A 14,345-nucleotide genomic window follows, 5' to 3' on the forward strand; every position below is an offset into this window, starting at 1 on the left:
CGCTCCCGCCCACACACCTTTACCATCCACTCAGCTTCATTTTACTGCAGTAACAGTTAGTTCCTCTTAACCATCTGTCCTTATTCCGACCTCCTCTCCGGCCTCCTCTCCGAATTCAACTTGGGCCTCTTCTCCGGACTCCACTCCAGCCTCCTCTCCGGCTTCCCCTCCGGTCTCCACTCTGGTGTCCATTCCGGCCTCCTCTCCGGCCTCCATTCTGGCCTCTTCTCCGGGCTTCACTCCGATCTCCATCACAACCTCCTCTCCGGCCTCCACTCTGGCCTCCACTCTGTCCTCCACTCTGGCCTCCTCTCCGGCCTCCACTACGGGTCTCCACTCCGATCTCCTCTCTGGCCTCCTCTCCGGCCTCCACTCTGGCCTCCTCTCTGGTCTCCACTCTGGCCTCCTCTCCGGCCTCCTCTCCGGCCTCCATTCCGGTTTCCACTCCGATCTCCTCTCTGGCCTCCTCTCCGGCCTCCTCTCTGGCCTCCTCTCCGGCCTCCACTCTGGCCTCCTCTCTGGCCTCCTCTCCGGCCTCCTCTCCGGCCTCCTCTCTGGCCTCCACTCTGGCCTCCACTCTGGCCTCCATTCCGGTTTCCACTCCGATCTCCTCTCCGGCCTCCACTCTGGCCTCCTCTCTGGCCTCCACTCTGGCCTCCTCTCTGGCCTCCTCTCCGGCCTCCTCTCCGGCCTCCTCTCCGGCCTCCTCTCTGGCCTCCTCTCCGGCCTCCTCTCCGGCCTCCATTCCGGTTTCCACTCCGATCTCCTCTCCGGCCTCCACTCTGGCCTCCTCTCTGGCCTCCACTCTGGCCTCCTCTCCGGCTTCCACTCCGGCCTCCACTCTGGACTCCACTCTGGCCTCCTCTCTGGCCTCCTCTCCGGCCTCCACTCTGGCCTCCACTCTGGCCTCCTCTCCGGCCTCCACTCTTGCCTCCTCTCCGGCCTCCACTCTTGCCTCCTCTCTGGCCTCCTCTCTGGCCTCCTCTCTGGTCTCCTCTCTGGCCTCCTCTCTGGCCTCCTCTCCGGCCTCCACTCTGGCCTCCACTCTGGCCTCCTCTCCGGCCTCCACTCTGGCCTCCTCTCCGGCCTCCACTCTGGCCTCCACTCTTGCCTCCTCTCCGGCCTCCACTCTGGTTTCCACTCTGGCCTCCACTCTGGCCTCCTCTCCGGCCTCCACTCTGGCCTCCACTCTGGCCTCCTCACGGGACTCCACTCTGGCCTCCACTCTGGCCTCCTCTCTGGCTTCCACTCTGGCCTCCACTCTGGCCTCCTCTCTGGCCTCCACTCTGGCCTCCACTCTGGCCTCCTCTCCGGCCTCCATACCGGTTTCCACTCCGGTGTCCACTTCAGCCACCCTGAAACATTGACAGTCGGACTGTGTCAGGAGCTAGGGGACAGAGGAAGGAAACACCCTGGATTATAAATACATAACAGAGCAATTATTGGAACACATACTGTAGGTAGGGCTACTGTAGGGGGCAGTACTATCAAAGCAGTTGTGTATCAAAAAGGTTCATTTTGAAAACTATTGAACTGGTATGGGAGAATAGCAGGACTGGTTGCCAAGGACTGACTATAAACCTCAAACATTATTTTGTAGAACTGCTATACCCGGCGTGTTTGTGTGACAGCCCATGGCACGGCAGGAGAGCGAATCCAGTTTGGCCAGCTACCCGCCATCCATCCCACAATGCACTGGGTGTCTGTGTTATGTAAGAGGCTGGTCTGCTCTACTGTTAGTGATACTGGGTGGACAACTCTCTCTCTCTTTCTCTTTCTGTCATACATTTCTCAGGGACTATAGGCAGCTGTGGTCTAAAGTTACATAATACATAAAGTTACATTTGTATTACATTTGTATAACATTTTCAAACATTGCAATTCGTCTCAAAAGACATCATATGCATTATTAGGCCATTTATATCCAGCTAATCTGTATAGAGAAAGTTATAGTAGGTTGAATCACAGGAGGCTGGTGAGGGGAGGACGGCCCATAATAATGGCTGGAATGGATTTAATGGAATGGAATTAAACCATGCTGATTCTCAATCAGCCACCCTGATCCTCAACACTGGGGCCCCTCAGGGGTGTGTACTTAGTCCCCTCCTGTACTCCCTGTTCACCCACAACTCCTTCACCATCATTAAGTGGTAAGGCTGATCACCGACAACGATGAGACAGCCTATAGGGAGGAGGTCAGAGAACGGGCAGTGTGGTGCCAGAACAACAACCTCTCCCTCAATGTGAGCAAGACAAAGGAGCTGATCGTGGACTACAGGAAAAGGCGGGCCAAACAGGCCCCTATTAGCATCGACGGGGCTGTAGTGGAGCGGGTTGAGAGTTTCAAGTTCCTTGGTGTCCACATCACCAACGAACTATCATGGTCCAAACATACCAAGACAGTCGTGAAGAGGGCACAACAAAACCTTTTCCCCCCTCAGGAGACTGAAAAGATTTGGCATGGGTCCCCAGATCCTCAAAAGGTTCTACAGCTGCACCATCGACAGTATCCTGACCGGTGGCATCATCGCCTGGTATGGCAACTGCTCAGCATCTGACCGTAAGGCGCTACAGAGGGAAGTGCGTACAGTCCAGTACATCACTGGGGCCAAGCTTCCTGCCATCCAGGACCTATATAATAGGCGGTGTCAGAGGAAAGCCCATAAAATTGTCAGAGACTCCAGCCACCCAAGTCATAGACTGTTTTCTCTGCTACCGCACGGCAAGCAGTACCGGAGCACCAAGTCTAGGACCAAAAGGCTCCTTAACAGCTTCTAACCCCAAGCCATAAGACTGCTGAATTATTAATCAAATGACCACTGGACTATTTACATTGATACCCCTCTCCGTTTGCTCTGTACTTTGCTGCTACTCGCTGTTTATTATCTATGCATAGTCACTTCACCCCTACCTACATGTACAAATTACCTCAACTAGCCTGTACCCCCCACACACTGACTCGGTACCGGTACCCCCTGTATATAGCCTCATTATTGTTATTCTTATTGTGTTACTTTTATTATTTTTTACTTTAGTCTATTTGGTTAATATTTTCTTAACTCTTCTTGAACTGCACTGTTGGTTAAGGGCTTGTAAGTAAGCATTTCACGTTAAGGTCTACACTTGTATTCGTCGCATGTGACAAATACAGTTTGATTTGATTTATTCCATTCCAGCCATTACTATGAGCCCAATCTCACAATTAATCATAGTATCGTAGTGTCATAGTCACTAGTCATAGTGTTATAGTGTCACTAGTCACAGTGTTATAGTGTCGCTAGTCACAGTGTTATAGTGTCACTAGTCACAGTGTTATAGTGTCACTAGTCACAGTGTTATAGTGTCACTAGTCATAGTGTTATAGTGTCACTAGTCACAGTGTTATAGTGTCGCTAGTCACAGTGTTATAGTGTCACTAGTCACAGTGTTATAGTGTCACTAGTCACAGTGTTATAGTGTCACTAGTCATAGTGTTATAGTGTCACTAGTCACAGTGTTATAGTGTCACTAGTCACAGTGTTATAGTGTCACTAGTCACAGTGTTATAGTGTCACTAGTCACAGTGATATAGTGTCACTAGTCACAGTGTTATAGTGTCACTAGTCACAGTGTTATAGTGTCACTGGTCACAGTGTTATAGTGTCACTGGTCACTGTGTTATAGTGTCACTAGTCACTGTGTTATAGTGTCACTAGTCACTGTGTTATAGTGTCACTAGTCACTGTGTTATAGTGTCACTAGTCACTGTGTTATAGTGTCACTAGTCACAGTGTTATACTGTCACTAGTCACAGTGTTATAGTGTCACTAGTCACAGTGTTATAGTGTCACTAGTCATAGTGTTATAGTGTCACTAGTCACAGTGTTATAGTGTCACTAGTCACAGTGTTATAGTGTCACTAGTCACAGTGATATAGTGTCACTAGTCATAGTGTTATAGTGTCACTAGTCACAGTGTTATAGTGTCACTAGTCACAGTGTTATAGTGTCACTAGTCACAGTGTTATAGTCTCACTGGTCACAGTGTTATAGTGTCACTGGTCACTGTGTTATAGTGTCACTGGTCACTGTGTTATAGTGTCACTAGTCATTGTGTTATAGTGTCACTAGTCACAGTGTTATACTGTCACTAGTCACAGTGTTATAGTGTCACTAGTCACAGTGTTATAGTGTCACTAGTCATAGTGTTATAGTGTCACTAGTCACTGTGTTATAGTGTCACTAGTCACTGTGTTATAGTGTCACTAGTCACAGTGTTATACTGTCACTAGTCACAGTGTTATAGTGTCACTAGTCACAGTGTTATAGTGTCACTAGTCACAGTGTTATAGTGTCACTAGTCGCCACTAATCCAGGGTTCTTCATGCCCAGTTTGCTCTTAATGGATCTCAATCCTATTATTCTTTCTTTGAAAACCTATATTGTTAGAGGCAGAGGATCCCTATGGGGCAGAGGATACCTATCGGGCCTTATTCCCTACATAGTGCACTACTATTCCCTATGGGCCCTGGTCAAAAGTAGTGCACTATATAGGGAATAGGGTGCCATTTGGGACACACCCAGAGAGAGCTCTTCTCTCCCTTTCTGCTCCAACACCTGTCTCGGTGTCTCTGTAGGAGCCTGTAAATAAGCAATTACACACCGGAGAGAGGAGAGGGCTCTCCATATAGTTTGAGAGTTTAGTTAGGACGCGTCCTTGGTGCTCCAGTCTAGTCACCTGGGTGGGTGGAAGGACGAGGCACTGGCTGACAAATGTAACACCGCCGCTGGGATGCCCTGGGCTGAAATGGCAGCCATGGACCAGGGAAACAGGCAGAGGGAGGTTTTTTTTGTATTTAGGACGCTTTCCTATTCTCTGACTGGTTTAGGATTGGTTCCCCTGCTCCAGTTGATTTAGGATTGGTTCCCCTGCTCCAGTTGATTTAGGATTGGTTCCCCTGCTCCAGTTGATTTAGGATTGGTTCCCCTGCTCCAGTTGATTTAGGATTGGTTCCCCTGCGCCCAGTTGATTTAGGATTGGTTCCCTTGCTCCAGTTGATTTAGGATTGGTTCCCCCTCTTCCAACTGATTTAGGATTGGTTCCCCTGCTCCAGTTGATTTAGGATTGGTTCCCCTGCTCCAGTTGATTTAGGATTGGTTCCCCTGCTCCAGTTGATTTAGGATTGGTTCCCCTGCTCCAGTTGATTTAGGATTGGTTCCCCTGCTCCAGTTGATTTAGGATGGTTCCCCTGATCAGTGGACCTGGGCATATATCCTGGGCACAGCGGCACAGGGGGGAAAGGGGAGTGGCTACAGGGCTATTTGTTCCCATTTGTCCCCATGGCAGCACCTCTATTTTCAAATCAATCAGTTATTCTCTATGTCAGTTAGTGCTGTCTCAGCCCACACATCATTTTAGATGTGTAGAAAGAATTGAGTCCACAATATGTATTCAGGATGACTCACTCTCAAAACTAAAGTTGAAGCAGAAGTACATTAAGCATCACATTTCGCTGTAGGCGTACACTTTGTGTATGTACAGTATACAGTATCTGAATGATACTCTACTGCTGTTTTGCTTTCACCCCATATGTAGTGTGTCAGGCTGTGGAGTCAGTATATTCACTTACTGTGTTTTACCCTCAGTGATTTTGAATGTTTCCCCCCATCACTCATCTGACATTTGCTGTAAAATTGTCAACTAAAATATTAAATAGTTTGAGTGACTCACTGACTAACTTATCTCTGTATAAACTTTAACAGCATCGAGAGTGAAGCACAAAATGCAAACATTCTTTAATTCCCTTCCTTTATGTTCAATTCGGCTATACACCAGTTATGTTACGGGTCTGTTTGACCCAGTACAGTAAGTACAACAAACACAGAAAGCACAGTAATTAAAGGAGAATGTCTTCTTTCAGTTGTTCTTTTTCCTGGGTTGATAGCCCCAACCGCATGGAAAAAGTCATATATCTGTCCGATTGTTTGTGATCCAATGTCGTAAATTATCATTTGTCAAAACTCAGTTCTAGCTCAACTTCAGACCAGTGTTCAGTGTTGCTCAGCCCCTGAGCGTCATAAGGAAATCCCTTATATCTAATAGCTATGTGATCATCATGGTTTCACTATCCCTATGCAGAAAGCAGCTTGTTTCTAGGACACACCATTCAAAAGCTATATAGACCAAGGTCAAGATCAAATTGCGGGTCAAATTGACCCAGAACATCAAGGATGTCACTTTTCCTGTACCGGGTAGTGTGTTTTTTGTTATTTTGTGCTATGTGTTTTACAAGTTTTAGACCCATTCCTAGGAGAGTAGAGGAAGGGTCATGGTGAAATAATTATGTAAAATCATAGTTGATTGAATTCAAACAACAACAAAAACTGTTTGAAAAGGGAAGGGCACACACACAGACAGACAGACAGACAGACAGACAGACAGACAGACAGACAGACAGACATGTCTGACAGACAGACAGACATGTCTGACAGACAGACAGACATGTCTGACAGACAGACAGACATGTCTGACAGACAGACAGACATGTCAGACAGACAGACATGTCAGACATGTCAGACAGACAGACAGACAGACAGACAGACAGACAGACAGACAGACAGAGTTTTCTTTAAACCAGAGGATGAATATCCTGTCTTTAGCTGTTCTAGTGCCCAACTAAATCTCTTCTAAACTCGTCAATGCACTCTACCATTCTCCATTTGTTATGTTCTTTCTCTGCTGAGAAAGTATTAACTGATGACTCTCTCTCTCTCTTGCCCTCTCTCTCTCTCTCTCTCTCTCTCTCTCTCTCTCTCTCTCTCTCTCTCTCTCTCTCTCTCTCTCTCTCTCTCTCTCTACAGACCTGAGTGACCAGTTGCTAGAGGTGGTGGGTCTGGAGGGCGCCATGGAGATGGGGAAGATCTACTCAGGCCTGAAGAGTGCAGGTCGCAGACTGGCCCAATGTGCTAACGTTACCATCAGGTCAGGGTCCTTACTGCTATCTCCTCCCTCCCTCCCTCCACCACCCATTCCTTTCGGTCTATGTCACCAAAACCAGAGGTTGAGTCCTGTAGACATAAGTATATCCTGATCCCTTCTCTTCCTCATTCCATGAGTCCCTGACTGTGTCCAGTAAACCAGACCTTTGGCCAGCTGACACACTCATTCATTACAGCCACAGAGAGACTGGCAATCATCAGCTGACAAATTAGCTTTCTCACAGGTCTGAGTGCACAGTCAAAGGCCAATTTGGATATGCCAACCAACCAATCTGTTTTAGAAAAGTGGAATTAGTTCCCATGTTTTTGTTGCTCTAGCAAGGCTCGCTCCATTAAACATCCACAGTAAGCCCAGTTACAGTACCGTTTATAGGGGACGCAGTCAAAGCTTTCCCCTCACTTGTTTCACTCTACCCTTAATATTTTCCAAAACCAGAATTAAAAGAGCATTCATCATAGTCATTCTCCCATACTGAGTTTCCTGGTGAGGCATGCATGAAAGGCTTAAACTAACTTTGTGTGTGTGGGTGAAGACTGGGGGTGTGTGTGTGTGTGTGTGTGTGTGTGTGTGTGTGTGTGTGTGTGTGTGTGTGTGTGTGTGTGTGTGTGTGTGTGTGTGTGAAAGAGAGAGTTAGTTTAGAGAGTGGGGTCCTGAGAGGGCCTGTCTGGGAACAGGACTCGTGGGAACAAAGACATCAGTGTTTGGCTATGGTCCTGGGTTGGGAGGGATGAGATGGACAGTGTGTATGGGAATCTCTGGTCCTGGATTGGGAGGGATGAGATGGACAGTGTGTATGGGAATCTCTGGTCCTGGATTGGGAGGGATGGGATGGACAGTGTGTATGGGAATCTCTGGTCCTGGGTTGGGAGGGATGGGATGGACTGTGTGTGATCTGTACCTCCGAGGTGTGTGTGATCTGATTCTTGACACTATCTCTATACTCTACTCCCTACCCCTTTCTCTTTCTCTCGCTCTCTGTCTCTCTCCTCTCTGTCTCTCTCCTCTCTGTCTCTCTCCTCTCTTTCTCTCGCTCTCTGTCTCTCTCCTCTCTGTCTCTTGCGCTCTCTCTTCACAGGACGTCCAGGCTGCTGCCCATGCAGATTGATGGGGAACCTTGGATGCAGCCCCCATGCACGGTGAGAGAGACCCACCACACAAACTAACCCCAAGCTACACCTCCACCTTCCTCTCTTCCTGCTTCCTATGCCTTTTCAATCACAGTGCGTCATCCTCCTATACGCAGTAGGACCTGGGGGGTGAGACTGAGCTGAGGCACTGTGTTCTGTGTACTGTCCTTTATTGGTTATTTGGATTTCAAGGTCAGATACTTGCTCTGAAAAGTGACTCTTCAATCTGCTGGGTAGCATTAAAAGCTTGCTATTTCTTAAGCAGGAAGTGACAGTGAAATAACACTGTGTATCTGGTAAATATGTCAAGTGTTTAGAAGTAGAAAAGAAAGTGCAGACTTCTGGACACTTGGCATGTCCTCCTGCAGATGAAGAAATGTTGCTGAAAAGTGGTGGTTTTGATGATCAAACATGGATATTCTAAAGCAAACTTCCATTGCTGAATATCTTTTTATTTTGTCCCTCCTCCCCTTATAGATCAAGATCACACATAAGAACCAGGTTCCCATGCTACTGGGCCCTCCTCAGAAGACCCCCTTCTTCTTCTTCAAGAGACGCAGCAGGAGTCGGGACTGAGTGAGGAGGACACTTCAAACTCCCCCATCTTCACACAAACACAATCCCTCGGCCCCTCCTACACCAACTGATGACTGGACTGGTGAACTGTTCCCCATGTTCCCCATGGAGGAACTGGACCTTGGGAGAGGAGAGGAGGTGTAGAGGAGAGGAGGTGTGGAGGGGATAATTTGGAGATGGAGAAGAGGATATTCTTAAAAAAGGAAAACAACTCATTAGTCATTGCCCCTTGGACCTACCACTTCAGAATGAACCAACTTTTTCTCAGTGTAATGACCACTTCCTGTGTGTCCATGTTCTAGCTTCTAGAACTTCCTGTTAACTCTGAACTCTGACCCTGCCACCGGCCCACTAGCTCAGTTAACCCCGGCTCCAGACCCAGCTTCAGCCCAAACCCAACAGTACTGCCACACTGCCTTGGCAAAACACAGTCCCAACCAACATATAGGTTAATTTAGGGATACTGCCATGGTCCTCAAAGGGAGGGATAGAAAGATGGAGGGATAAAGAAACACGTAAAGAGAGAGAAACAGAAGTGGGGTAGAAGGGGAGACAGACAGGAAGAGAAGAAAAGATTAGAAGAGAAGGAGTGAGGGATGGGATGATCGATACAGCAGATGAATGTAAGGTGTGTGTGTGTGTGTGTGTGTGTGTGTGTGTGTGTGTGTGTGTGTGTGTGTGTGTGTGTGTGTGTGTGTGTGTGTGTGTGTGTGTGTGTGTGTGTGTGTGTGTATAAGTGCTCCTCTCTCTTTGAGGAACCCGTTGAATAATGAATCAGAGCTTGTAGAGTATTCACTCCAGTGTCTTTCCACGACGCCAGACCACTGCACACTGCCTGAGACATGAAACAGAAAGAGAGCATCTATAATTGACTGCTTTGTTTATGCTTGATGGTGGCAGCAGGGCAAAATCCACAGCAACAGTGGCCTGGGAAGCATGGGAAACTCAAACTAACATGTAGGGATTCCCCCCCCCCCATCATCTTGGCCCTCAACAAGCATATTTAGACTAGAATTTGAAGAATACCAATGGCTGATCTGGTGTCAGGCCTTGAGGGAAAGGGAAGTCGAAGTGTTTTTATCTCACCATCTTCACTAAGTTACTCAGGGCCATTGGTCTGTCCAGACAGATCCATGGAACAGAACTCAGTGTAGAGGGGAGACAGGGTAGAGCGGACCTGACTTCTGTATCACTGTAGAGACAGAGATCTCTGAGAGCAGAGATGAGCCCCGTGTCCCAATCAGAAAAGCCCAGTAGGACAGCTTTAGGAACAGAGCCCAGTGTAGAGGGAGAGGAGACTGAAGGAGGTATGGTAGGTCCTTACTGTAATGTGTTAGGACAGCTTTAGATTGAATCAACAAGCCTCACCCAGCAACAGATGTCCCAGAGGACACTTTTAGAGGGTTAGAGATTGAAATGGATCCAGCTAGCTAGTGATAGAATAACAGCCTGACTGCCCCAGGCCTGAGGGGTCTGATTTACCATAGCTTGGACTGGACCTAAATTTAACCTGCTATTTCAGGAGGATCTACACTGTGAAGCACTATTCCTAATCACGGTGTGAAAACATCAGCTCGCCGTCCAAGAGTGCAAAACCCAGGGGCCCGACTGAAAATGGTGGGTGTAATACCATTCATGTTTGTTGCTGGACCGTACCATTCAGGCAACAGGAAGATATGTTATCAATTAAAATGTGCTGAACTAAAAATCACTAGCTAAACAGGCAAGACACCAGTGAGGCAGAGATAGCACGGCAGCTACTACGATATACCCTTATAGTACTGTCCCAACAATAGTAGCCAACTATATATGTGCAGACACAGTATTTGTATATCGTGGAAGTAGGTGTGGTGCACATGAATGTGTTTTTTAATGATATATTATTAGTGTAGAGTTTGAGACTATAGAAGAGCACATATAGATCAGTGTTCTTTAGTGGGTCACTTCAATGACTCAGTCTGGGGCTGGTACACAAAACATCCCCTCTGGCACCATAGCACCCTTGTACCCTAGGATTATTTTATTTTATTTATTTATTTAACCTTTATTTAACTAGGCAAGTCAGTTAAGAACAAATTCTTATTTACAATGACGGCCTACCCTGGCCAAACCCTGGACCAATTGTGCACCGCCCTATGTAGGATGTAAGGGTTAGGGTGCATGGCACAGGGGGGTGAGAGTGAAGTGAGCCCGCATTCAACACTGAGTGTTTGTCCCAAATGGCACCCTATTCCCTAATAATGCACTACTTTTGACCAGAGCCCTATGGGGTCAATGAATGCGGCCTGCGAGGGAGATTGGCAGCGTGGATAATGGTGAAATGTCTTGTTTGGTAAGTTCTAGTAGTGGTTTGAAGTTGAACCTGAGCAAGTCATTGTAGCTGATGGTCATTTTTATGCCAAGGTTGTTCAGGTTCGGCTTGTAACCAGAGATCTTGCCGAATTCATATCCCACGTATCTATAACCGTGGGAACTGTACTGTGAGGGTTCGAAATAAACAGCAGAAGATCACCCGCATACAATGAAAGTTTGTGATGGTCAAAAGTAGTGCACTGAATAGGGAATAGGGTGCCTTTAGGACTGACCCTGAGCTCCGCTTACGTGGCGAGGCTTTGATGTCTTTGGCCTTAGATCCCTTTAAAACCACACTGAGCCGGGACTATCACGTCCAGGACCCACTAAAACAGAGCCACATGTCCAATGACCATGGAGTAGAGGTATAACAGTCCCAAATGGCACCCTATTCCTTATATCGTGCACTACTTTAGACCAGAACCCTATCAAAAGTAGTGCACTATATAGGAATAGGGTGCCATTTGAGACGTAGCCTTTATCTCTATGGACCACAGGGTCTGTCTGACCCTGTAACACCTCTAACCAGTACATACAGGCAACATTTCAATGACCACATCACCTCTACTATCATAACATAGAATTGTCGGCCAATGGTCATTGGATATCGGGGCTCATTTTAGTCTTTATGGAGCCTGGATCCCGGCGACTCAGTGAGACGTGTGCATGTTTACATATCACTTTTCATTTATGGGAAATGATTTTAAATTTTAACTGTTATAATTATGTGTATATAGATATTTGTTTATATATTTTATCTGAAGTTACACCACCGCATGCCTGCTGAAACAAAGGAGACAAAGAAATGTCTGTCTGCTTGAGGAGAGACCACGCTGATTGTTGCAACCCCCTCCTTCAAGCTATGACCTGTCCTGCTGTCGGGTCACATTAGCTGTTCAACCCCCCCAACCTATCCATTGCTTAACAACCCACGACCTTGTGTGTTTATTTGTTGTGTTTCCCCATTGGTAGCTAGCATAGCATGTTGATAATTCTGTGCTAGAACAGGACAGAGTTGGTTTGTCTTAGGTCAAAAGAAGAGAGACTTCCCAGGAGAAATGTCCACTATTGCTGCCATTTTGTGACTCACCGTCAGAAGATGGAAGGGGGATGCCGACACAGAACTCAGAACTCTAACCTATCAGACTATTAATCCTCAATGTTTGTGTCACTCAGTCACCACTCATCTCCAATCCGGTCATCAGAAAATGATCAATAGCCTTAACTAACAAACAAACATACACAAGGTGTCTCTAGTGCTTTTTCTGCCAGGACACAACAACGGCGGGACACTGACTAAGAAGAAGTTAGTAAAAAGAACAATGATAATGAACTCTCTGTCTCTGTGTTGCAATAACCCACTGCCATCCCTAACCAACTGCCCGATCCATAACCATCACTGCCTATCGGGTCCCATCCACCCACTTCTAAGAGGATTTGGTTTAGCCCAGCTTGTCAACAACCACTGTAGAATGTGGCCTCTGACCATCATAGAAACACCAGGCAGGACTGGACTGAGGCCGTCCATTATCATGTTGACAGACAGTGGTTGCATCCTAAATGGCATCCTATTCCCAATTAAGTGCACTACTTTTGACTGGAGCACTTTGTGGGCCCTGGTCAAAAGTAGTGGACTATAGGGAATAGGGTGCCATTTGAGTCGCCCTCCATGTTGCAGCAGGGATTTCTATGTACTGCACCTCAGCCGCTGTTATAGCCATAGTGTGTGTCTGTGTCCATGTACATGGTGATCATGATGTGACTCTGCCTCTGAGGTGACCTAGAGGAGGGATATATCAAAGACACCAATAATGATGATAGTGTACACACTCTATTACAATTAGGGTTGTTTAATTTACCACCATTACATATCCACACTCTTCCACTGAATTGAGACAACCAGATGCATAAAAGGGCTCCAAGCATGCCATTTAGAATATGGCCAATACATTGCTGCATTTTATGCACTATACCAGTTTGGATAATTGAAATGGAGCCAAAGACGGTCCTCATCACCATCCTCCCCATGTGAAACTACTGTCCCCTTGTCTCCACTGTCCCTCCTGACCTCGGTCTTTTCAACCTTCAGAGACTCACAGATGCAGTGAGGTTTATCGTGCTGTCACTGTTGTTGGTGTCGTCCTATTCTTAGGCCTGGGCAGATTAACTAACACTATTGAGTGACACTAGTGGCCGGGACAGATGCAGTCGAGCTAGAGCCATGCATACAGTCTATATCATTCCTGAGTGTGATGTTCTACATGTATGTTTAAACCCATGGACCTGTTGTGTTTACCATAGAAATAGCATAGCAATTTGATTGGTAAACTCATGGGTACACTCAAAATGGCTGCCAGTCCACTCATTATGGCATCATTGACTTGAATGGGAAGGCCCCGTTCTACTTATTCTAGTTCTGTGGTGTTTACCCCCTCAGGGTCAATGTGGTATGTATGTATGTAGCTGTCCATATGCCTGTAACGCCCGGCGAGGGTCAAGGGCAGACTGTGACAGTAGACCCTGTGATTGGACAAAAAGAAGACTGTAAATCAATATTCTCATCTTCTGCCCTAGCTGGGTTTATCGTCTGTCTGTTGCCCTCGCCGTTGTGTTTGTTAGCTGTATGTTGGACAAAAGATTAATCAAATAAACAAAGAGGATGAATATGCTATGCACTCTGTTGGGTTATATTTGGTGATATGGTCCAATGAGATGTTTGTTCTTTGATTTTTAATTTATTTATTAGCATCTCCATTAGCCGACGCCAATGGCGACAGCTAGTTCTGTTCTCCACAACATTGCCACACACACACACACACACACACACACACACACACACACACACACACACACACACACACACACACAGCTGGTTCTGTCTTCTACTTAAATTGATTGGAGTTAAATTGAATCGGACATCGTTTAGCTTTTTTGTTAATAATTAAAAAACATAAAAGCTCCGAGTTGCCCAGCGGTCTAAGGCACTGCATCTCAGTGCTTGAGGCATCACTACCGTCGGCACGTAGTGGCAGGTAGCCTGGCTGGTAGGAGCGTTGGACAAGGTAAAAATCTGTTAACGCCGAAGATGTGGATGACAATTAAGGCAGCCCCCTGCACCTCTCTGATTCAGAGGGGTTGGGTTAAATGCAGAAGACACATTTCAGTTGAATGCATTCAGTTGTACAACTGACTAGGTATCCCCCATTTCCCTTACAGACCCTGGTTCAATCCCGGGCTGTATCACAACTGGCTGTGATCGGGAGTCCCATAGGGCGGCGCACAATTGGCCCAGCGTGGTTAGGGGAGGGTTTG

General features: G+C 46.9%; 1 protein-coding gene across 2 annotated transcripts in view; it reads left to right on the top strand.

Annotated features, from left to right (window-relative positions):
• LOC115155592 (diacylglycerol kinase beta-like) overlaps positions 1 to 13,704 on the top strand; it is a 159,820-nt gene extending 146,116 nt beyond the window's left edge. For both annotated transcript variants that reach the window (XM_029702330.1, XM_029702331.1), the window contains 3 exons: positions 6,840 to 6,960; positions 8,054 to 8,114; positions 8,583 to 13,704. In XM_029702330.1, the coding sequence (XP_029558190.1) occupies positions 6,840 to 6,960; positions 8,054 to 8,114; positions 8,583 to 8,681 (281 nt within the window). In that variant the 3' untranslated portion in view covers positions 8,682 to 13,704. The remainder of the gene's footprint in view (positions 1 to 6,839; positions 6,961 to 8,053; positions 8,115 to 8,582) is intronic.
• Positions 13,705 to 14,345: the final 641 nt, after the last annotated feature.

This window comes from Salmo trutta, chromosome 20 (genome assembly GCF_901001165.1).
Source record: "Salmo trutta chromosome 20, fSalTru1.1, whole genome shotgun sequence".
In the NCBI taxonomy this organism is placed as follows: Eukaryota; Metazoa; Chordata; class Actinopteri; order Salmoniformes; family Salmonidae; genus Salmo; species Salmo trutta.